This window comes from Penaeus chinensis, chromosome 14 (assembly GCF_019202785.1).
Source record: "Penaeus chinensis breed Huanghai No. 1 chromosome 14, ASM1920278v2, whole genome shotgun sequence".
In the NCBI taxonomy this organism is placed as follows: domain Eukaryota; kingdom Metazoa; phylum Arthropoda; class Malacostraca; order Decapoda; family Penaeidae; genus Penaeus; species Penaeus chinensis.
In genome coordinates, this window is record NC_061832.1 from 19,993,981 (window position 1) to 20,004,140 (window position 10,160).

The 10,160-nt window shown below is 40.4% G+C and overlaps 1 protein-coding gene across 1 annotated transcript in view; it reads left to right on the plus strand.

Moving 5' to 3' along the window:
* Positions 1-1,824, plus strand: part of LOC125032509 (glutamate receptor ionotropic, kainate 2-like) — a 16,948-nt gene extending 15,124 nt beyond the window's left edge. Inside the window, exons 11-12 of the mRNA XM_047623677.1 lie at positions 515-672; positions 1,149-1,824. Of these exons, the coding sequence (XP_047479633.1) occupies positions 515-672; positions 1,149-1,282 (292 nt within the window). The 3' untranslated portion in view covers positions 1,283-1,824. The remainder of the gene's footprint in view (positions 1-514; positions 673-1,148) is intronic.
* Positions 1,825-10,160: the final 8,336 nt, after the last annotated feature.

The window sequence follows — 10,160 nt, forward strand, 5'->3', positions numbered from 1 at the left end:
ATAATTTTTATCTATTCCCATAATAAACTAAACACATTTTTTATCTCTTCCTATAATCAGCTAAACACAATTCTTATTTATTCCTATAATAAACTAAACACAATTTTTATCTATTCCTATAATCAGCTAAACATAAATTTTTTTTGATCTATTCCTATAATCAAATAAACACATTTTTTCTGCTCCTAAGATAAACTAAACACAATTTGTATCTATTCCTATAATCAACTGAACATAATTTTTATCTATTTCTATAATCAACTAAACGTCATCTTAAATATATTCCTCTAACCAACTAATCACAATGTTTATATATTCCTATAATCAGCCTAACATGTTTTTTATATATTTCTATAATCAAATAAACATAATTTTTATATATTCCTATAATCAGTTGAACATAATTTTTATCTATTCCTATAATCAACTAAACACAATTTTTATCTATTTCTATAATCAACTAAACGTCCTCTTAATACATTCCTATACCCAAATATTCACCACCTTTCCCTAGAATCCGGCGCTTGTTGGAACACGGCCTCATGGACTACTGGCTACAACAAGAGCTCATAAATTCCACAAGTTGTCTCATTCCTCCTGGTTCTGAGACGCCCGAGCAGCGGTCCCTCCAACTGCAAGACCTGTATGGCGTTTTCTGTTTATATCTTGCAGGTAGTTTATTGTCTAAGGTTTTGGCTTAAGTTGTACGATTTAATAATGGCGATTTGTGAAACGGTGATGTGTCTCTTCTTTGTTTTTTTGTTTTGTGTCATGGCAAAGGGGATTTATGAGATGTTTGGAAGGTATGAAGGTTTTTGGAATTTTAGGCAAAAGGGGATTTATCAGATAACATAATTATTTTGCTCATTGTATAGGTTTTAGTCACAGGGCAAATTCTGAGGATTTATGAAAAAAAAAAAAAAATCCTAGTTTGCTGTAACTGTATGGTAAATTATTGAGATCCATATTTTTTTTATTATCATAAAATTATAGATTATAATGTTATAACGTAATATTTGCTGTTACAATAAAAATGATGATAATAATGACAATAACTACAACAATAATTGTAGATAAATAACTTCATATCGAAAAAGTCATTACGGCAAAAGTATCTGTACATGATTATTTTCTGCTCTTACCCACAGGCACTGCATTGTCCCTGTTGGTGTTTGTTCAAGAGGTGTTAGCTGCCAAGCTGTCCCGGCGCCATCTCAAACACCTGGAGATACCGGCTGTTAAATCTGTTACGTTCGACCAACCCAATTCCGACAACAATTAAAGTAGAAGACAAATTGGCTATAGTCTTGGACCTCCGAACTGCTCAACTGAAGAGAAAGAATTTTCTTTTCGTTTAGAATTTTTTCTTTTCATATGTTCACCCTCCTCCACTGCGCGATAGATTGCACCCCGCAACAAAGTAAAACACGATATGCAGACATCAATGTAAAATAAGCCACATTTTAAATAAAATTATGTTAAAATCAATGATAAAACGCCGGCCCTTATTATTTAGTGCATTAAATTTTCTTTAAATAGCCATATAGTTGTATAATTTGTTTTTTCCCTTCAAAAACACGAAAGCTTTGATCTCCCAACTGCACAGATGCCATGCTTGCAATCTAGATCAGCATAATTGTACTAGAGTTTGCGACATAATGTTTAGAAAATGCTTGTGAATAGTTAAAACTATTCACTGCAGGAGTTATCTCTATATCTAAACCAACGGACTTTGATGTTTGGCTCCACATATTAAAACACTGGCCCTCTTTTGAAACACCCTAAATACTTCACAGCTAAGATAAACTGTATGTGACATCTGTATTGAGCGTTTTTTATTCAACCTGCGTATCATTAACACATAGGACAGGTGTGGCAAATATCGCAATGAAACACTGCATTGTAAAAATAGTTCAGGAACGGAATCTTTTGCAGAATCTTAAGGGACACATTAACACTATTTTGTGGACGTTTAATAGAATAATATAACATAATAAGCTAACAAAATAGGGAAGAAATGAATGGCAGTGAATAATCACAAAATTAATATGGGTAATTTTTCTGGAATTAGTGTTTTTGTCATTATTTCTTCACTTCCAAAACCGCAAAGGCTACGTACTATTTTCAAATTCACTATTTGATAAATGACAAGCAATATAGATTACCTTCGACTTGTTCTGTTGCTTCGTATTCTTTATAGAAGGTTCCCACCACAAATTGTGATAATAATATAATTCATGTTTTGTTGGCTAGTTTAGTATAAATGATATATAAAATAGAAAAAAGACCTGATTAAAAGCCAGACACCGCTAAATGATATTAATGATAACTGATGAATGGGCATCAGAAGAAAATATCACTATTATTATTATTACTATAGTTATAAAGATAATGATGATGATGATGATGATGATGATGATGATGATGACGATGATGATGATAACACCTATAATATTGATAATAATGATGATGATGTTGATGTTGTTGATGATGATGATGATGATGATGATGATGATGATGGTGATGATAATGATGATGATGGTGATGACGATGGTGATGATGATGATGATGACGATAACACCTATAATATTGATAATATTAATGATGATGATAACAACAACAATAATAATGATGGTGATAATAATAAGAAGAACAATAATGATATTTAAACAACAACAATAATGATAATCATTATTATCATTTGATAATGGTTAATGCTTTTAACAAATAAATATGCTAGACATTAAAGGTCACATAGGATTATAGTATTATGGTTAAAGGGGTTTAAAGTTGTCCATTTCAACGGTCATATGACATTATTGAACTGGCATGCGAAGGTAATACTAAAGAAAAGTGTTTTAAAATGTTATTTTTCATCAGATGGCAAAGTCAGATTAAGCGTCATTTCTAATAATAATCTTCGTTATCTTCATTAATATTCTCATCAATGTGTTTTGCATTATCATTATGATGATGAGGATATTATTATTATAATAATTACAATGAATATTACCTATCAATCTTATCAGTCTTAATAATAGTTACCTTTAACATAATACCGTTTTCTGTGTCTTGGAAAGTTTTCTCTGAATTACTTTTTAAGGCTAACTTAGCTAAATGACTTCTAGAGTTTGATCTGATTTCTTTTGTTTATCTTGTCTCTTTTTTAGTAACTAGATGTTTACCTAGTAAGCCTGAAATAATAAAACGTAGATTTGAAATTTAAAGGCAAATGGTAAATTTAGAAATGACACCTAACACCGATTTCCGGGATGAATATTGTGTTAATTTTGAAAGCTTTAAAAACTTTCAGTAATTCAGTTACATGTATTGTGAAGCACATTCATAGTAAATAGGGGACTTAGCTTGCACCCCCTCCCCCCCCCCTACTAACCCCCACCTGGTCTGCCAAATCTTCCGGAAGAATAGAGACTGGGAAAATATTTGGATCTCTTCCCTCTAAGCAAATCCACAATCCGGAAAATATGAGTCGTCAAAATCCTCGTCGCCGCTGTTGGGGGGAATTGCAACCACTCTCCGCCGCTCTCTTTCGTTATCGCCATGACATGTTGGATGTTAAAGGTGAAACAGCACCTTATACACAGCCTAGGCATGACGAGCTGATTTAAATTCCACCTGACGCCACAAGACTTGGATCCAGCTTCTATAGTCACGGGATTATCAATTACAAATCTTATCGGGAAGCCTGGAAATTCCGAGTTTTACATCCTCTCTACAAGCCTTATTAATAGTATGCGATGAAAATAATATATATATATATATATATATATATATATATGTATGTGTGTGTGTGTGTGTGTGTATACGTGTATGTGTGTATACGTGTATGTGTGTGTGTGTGTGTGTGTGTGTGTGTGTGTGTGTGTGTGTGTGTGTGTGTGTGTGTGTGTGTGTGTGCACATACACATTTTTTTATTTTTGTTTATTTGTCGAAAAATTAATCGTATCTTTGACGAAAAGAGTTCTGTTACTGTGAAGATTAATTAAACCGCATTATATTAGCCATTCATGTTCACTGATGTTCAGATGCTCTTTTACACCGTCTTTTGTCATCGTTGTTATTATTATCATATTATTGCTGTCATTAACATCATCAGTATCCTTCTCATCATCATTATTATTATCATTATTAGTAACAGCGGTAGAATTAGTTATTATTATTATTATTATTATTATTATTATTATTATTGTTATTATTATCATTATTATTATTATTATTATTATTATTATTATTATTATTACTATTATTATTATTATTGTTATCTTAATGACTATTGTTCTTGTTATAAATGTTATTATTGATATATTTGTTATCATTATCATTTTTGTTATTATTATTATTATTATTATTATTACCGTTATGATCACCATCGTCACCGTCATCGTTATCATCGTCATCATTCTTATTGTCATCATAATTTTTATGACTATTATTATTGTTATTATTATTATTATTATTATTATTATTATTAATACTGTTATTATTATTATTACTATTATTATTATTATTATTATTATTATCATTATTATCATTATTATTATTATCATTTTTATTATTATTATCATTATCACTATCATTATCCTCATCATAATCATCACCATCATTATCAATGTGCACAGGTGGCATTTCCCGAGATATCCCTTGCGGTGACCTTTGCCTACGAACTATAAATACGTTTTCAATCCTTGCTTCTTTTTACAGAGAGGGAACGTGTGTGTTTGATCTGTAGAGAAAAAAAATAAACAGAAAAACAGAGGTATGGAAATATAAACATTAAGTTCAATGTAACATTACAAGTTTAAATGGCAGTCAGGTCTAATTGTTAGTTTAAAAAGGCAAAGTTTTAATAATACCCTATTCACTTTTATTTGGTTGGATCGATGATCATGATAGAAAAAAAATCTTTAAAATAGATTTACAGTGATATTCAATGTAATGATTTAATGTCATAAGTACCAATTCATGCTCAGAGAAAAACACACCAAAAATATAAGTTTACGTAAGATAGTATCAATTATATAAAATAAATATTTCTTACTTGAGAGCGAAAACATCAAGATAGTTCGAATATGATATACTTGAGCACACAGGAAAGTCAGTAAGGACTATATTTCTCTGCTATAAAGCCAATGATTTTATATACTATATGTATTCATAGTGAAATATCACATCATTGGCTTATACTATATCTCAAATTAATAATTACAGTTGTTCGGTCCTTTGTGTAACATTAAATATTCCTGAATTATCCTGTTCTCTTCTATTTTGGATAAAGCTTGTTTATACAGGTTCAGAGGTGTACAAAGTTCTTTATTAAATATCTATGTATCCAAGGTTTAGTTGCTTTTTTTTTTAATTTCTTTTCGTCCACGGCTGATAATCATATCGAACACCTCTGCTGACTCTTACATGCTATTAATTAGTCAATTAGATCCCGCTTTATATCAGCTAATTCTCCTATTTTTTCGTATTTATCTTCTTTGTCGTTAAGAAAATAAATAAAACTCTCTCTCTCTCTCTCCCTCTCCACAGACACACATATTTACACACATACCAGTACATTCCGTCACTCGTCACGACTGGCAAAATCACGAGAAAAAAAAAAAAATATATATATATATATGTGTGTGTGTGTGTGTGTGTGTGTGTGTGTGTGTGTGTGTGTGTGTGTGTGTGTGTGTGTGTGTGTGTGTGTGTATAAATATATATGTGAAAGGCTGTATATATCTCTAAACATTGGTTGTAACTGGTTGGAAAGTGATAGTGCTTACACGGCTTGACTCTTAATCAAGGAAGGGTACAACACAGTAAAGGAACAGACAGTTGTCTTAGGGTAAGTAGGGTAAGAGCTGAGCGTGGTATCGTGTGTCCGGCCAGCCGGCCTTGGTGGCAAGAGGCTGTTGGTGACCTGTTCACGATGCCCGCTGGGAGCGAACTGAAAGGTCAGACGAGGTCAGATATTGTCTTATGTTTACACCATATGGCTTATGTATACGCCATATTGTTCGACCACCTTCTGAGGTTGCTCAAAAGCCAGACTTTGTTCCTGCCCCACCGGGCACCCATGTCTGGGGAAGGAACAAAAGCGAAAAGGCCTACCGACCTCCTAAGAGGAAGGAAGCCGCCCCCCAGCCGACACCGGATGTCTCCAACAAAAAGGAGTTTCCGACAATGCCAAAGGTGCAGAAAAAGAAACTAGAGAAAAAAGGTTCTAAAAGCACCACAAAAACCTCCCCAACAGATGATCATCTCCTCTTTGACGAGGACGATATGACTCTCCTGTTAACTACTGTAGCAACAGCCCTGGGGAGGTCGAGTGAGGAGGCCGAGAAGGCAGTTTCGGTCGCCATGACGGCAATGACCCAGACTGTCGCAGCCCTGAAGGGAAGAAAGCTGGTTAGAGCAAAGCCAGCCTCACCCTCACCCCAGGACGAGACTCCCCTCCCCACACCAAACCAGGCCATGCCTTCACAGGCAGAGCCTAAACAGGCTGAATCTGTGCAGCCAGAGCCAGATCACGCTGACTTTGCCCAGGCAAGGCCAGCAAGGCCAGCCAAGAAAAAGCCTGAGAGAAAAGCTGAACCAACCAAAGTCAGAGCTACCAAAGGCTCTCCACCTCCCAGTGGACCCAAGCATAGCCTGACAACAGACGAGGAGTCCTCAACCAGCGAGGACCTCGCAATGGAGTTGTCAGACTCCGACGATGTCTCTGATGTAGATATCACTGAGTAACATCATGACACACCATCTAAGCATCCTACAGTGGAACATCAATAGCTTCTCTGCAAAGAACGCTTTTCTCCAAGCAGTAGTGCGATCAAGGAACATTGACATTGTCATGCTCCAGGAGACATTAACAGTAGACACTGTTCGCTTCTCAGGGTACCATGCCTTCACACTGCCACGAACACCTGGCAGGAGAGGCTTGATCACCCTTGTGAGAGCAACAATCCCCTGCTCCGCAATAGCCGATGCATCGCACTATGGAGACGATGTTGAATCCCTTGCCGTCGAGATTCACCTGGCCGGGGGGCCCCTCAAACTGTACAATGTGTACAGCCGGCCACGCTGTAGAAGCTTAGACATCAGCCAGGTCTGTGCTTCTGCTGCACACGACCGAGTGATCATAGGGGGAGACTTCAATGCACACCACCCCATCCTGGGTCCCTGCCGGGCACCGGATGCGGCCGGCTATCACATAGCCGACGTGCTAGAGACATTCCCTGAGATCGCTCTCCTCAACACCCAAGAGCCAACGCATGTCAGAGGAGGGATCCTAGACCTCACCCTGGCTTCTGCGACTCTGGTGGGGAGGATTGGCTGGCGTGTCGATGAGACCGTCACAAGTGACCATTAAGGCACTATAACTACCCTCATGGATGCTGGCCCAGCTGAAATCCTAAGACCGAATCCAAGATGGAAAATAGACAAGGCCAACTGGCAGGCGTTTCAAAACGCCTTGGCCCTCTGTCTGAGATGCAACGATCCCCCACAAAGCGAAAATGTGGAAGCACTCGAAGCTAGCCTGCTAAACGCCATTAATGAAGCAGCCTCACAGACCATACCCAAAACTCGGCCTGGGTCCAGAAGTCACAAAGACGCCTGGTACTTCAATGACGAGATCAGGGAGGTCAACCACAGGGTGAACATGTGCCGAAAACTATTCCGAAGGCAAAGAACCCCTGACAACTTATCCCTCCTAAGGGAGGCTGTCACGGATGCCAAGGAAACTGCCAACAGAGTCAGGCAGGAAAAGTGGCTGGAATGAGTCCTTCGACCACCAAACCACCCTTTCAGAGCTGTGGCAACGGGTCAATCGAGCTACCAGCCGCTCAGCCCCGAGGTGCACCCATCACGACCCCCAAGCAGAGGCTAACAGACTGGCGCACGAGTTCTCTGCGAGAACGAGCAGCAACAGTCTGCCAGCCGAGCTGAGGGCAAGACAAGAGCGTCTACAGCCAGACAGACACGCTCAGATCAGAGAAAGGGCAGCCAAACCCGATAACTCAGATGTTATCTTTTCTCTGAGGGAACTAAGGAAAGCCTATAAAACCAGTTCCAACACAGCCCCGGGCTCTGATGGGATCTCGTACCCAATTATCTCCCACCTAGGACTAGCAGGTGAGCGTGCACTCTTGAAACTCATCAACAAGTCCTGGGAAACTTCCACTCTACCCCAGAGTTGGAAGAGGGCTACCATAGTTCCCGTCCCAAAACCAAAGGAGCCGGGGAAGTACCGCCCCATCTCTCTGCTCAGCTGCCTGGCCAAGACGGCTGAGAGGATGGTACTAAACCGGCTTCAATGGAAAACGGGACCCCCACGGGTTCACAAGGGGCATGGGCACAGCACACAGCATAGCCACGCTCTTAAGCACAATCAGTAAGGGCCCAGCTGTGGTGGTATTCCTTGACCTGGAGAAGGCTTTTGAACTGGCAAGTCCGCTTGTCATTCAGGAAAGCCTGATCCAGAAGGGAATCAGAGGAAAGCTCTTGGCTTGGATAGGTGACTACTTGAGGAGCAGGACTGCCAATGTCAAATTCCAGGGTCACCTATCGCAGCACATGCCGCTCGAAAATGGAACGCCACAGGGTGGGGTTCTCAGTCCAGCCCTATTCAACACTTTAATGTCCTGCATCCTCAACATAAACCTCCCAGTGGGGTGCAAGATCATCTCGTATGCAGACGATCTCGCTATCACCTCCACTGGACCACACAGCCAGAATAAAGCCCAGCGTTGTCTGGACCTCGTGTCAGAGGAGTGTTGTAGGACAGGACTAAAGATCTCTGCAGCCAAATCCAAAGCCATGGCTCTGAGACAGAGAGTTCGAGGCACAAGACTGAAAATCCAGGGAGTGGAATTAGAATGGGTCCAGGACTACCTATACCTTGGGATAAGGATAGACCGGACCCTCTCCTTCCATAAGGAGGTCCAGTACCTGGTTGACCGAACCAAAGCAAGACTGTCCGTCATGAGAGCAATGACTGGGAGACGCATAGGGGCCAGACACAAAGTACTAAGATCATTCTATGTACATGCTGTCCGGCCCATTGTGGACTATGCCTCAGTCGCTCTAATTGCTGCAAAGAAAAAGCACACAGACAAATTAGAAACAGTCCAAAATGAAGCTGCCAGGATCATTCTGGGTGCCCCGAGGTGGACGAAGGTCCTCAACCTCCTGATGGAGGCAAACCTTCTCCCCCTGGACTCACGAATCGATCTAATGGCAACACAATTCCTGTCAAAGGTCATCCAGGCTCCCAGGAACACAAGCCTAAGACAAAAATTAGTCAGATGCCTCGAACAAGACAACGAGCTCGTTGCAAACAACTCCTGGCTGTCTCATACAGCCAGGGTGTTGATACACCATCAGCTCAAAGAACAGCTTCTTGCTAAGGGCATGGACTCCCCCCACCCCGACTTTGCCGAAGCCCCTCCGTGGGCACTGAGCCTGATAGAGTTCAACATAATCAGCCTGTCAATGAAAAAGAGCCTATACCCCATACCTAGCCTAAAGGCAGAAGCCCACAGGGTCATTGAAGCCATCACTCCTCCGGGTAGTAGAACATACTACACGGATGGATCGGTCGATCCCTTGAGCCACACTGCAGGCGCCGGCCTTGCAGCAAGGGATGCCACGCGATCCATGAGGGTAACAGACAACGCCTCCTCGCTACAGGCAGAGGCAGTTGCAATCATGGGAGCCCTAGGCCACGCGTCCCTAAGGGAAGTACACGTGGTCATACACACAGACTCCAGGGCAGCCATTGACTGTCTTCAGCACAGCTCACCCACAGACAACATCTACCTACTGACCACGATTCTCACAATGGCACAGAGAATTCTTGCTCAGGGTAGAAGAATCATCATCAACTGGGTCCCAAGCCACATCGGCATCAGAGGGAACGAGCTTGCTGACAGACTAGCCGTCGCTGGCAGGGGTATGCCCCCAAATCCCATGACGATAAAACCGAGCCGAAAATTACTTATGGAGAAGTGTGCCTTGGTCGGTCGTACCTTCCTACGGCAGCTCCACAGAGAGGAAACGAGAACCTCCCCCTCGGCCAGCTGGTACTCAGACGCCACAGGCTATGAACCACTGGCACTCTCTGAAGTAAGCAACAGAGATACCGAAGTCA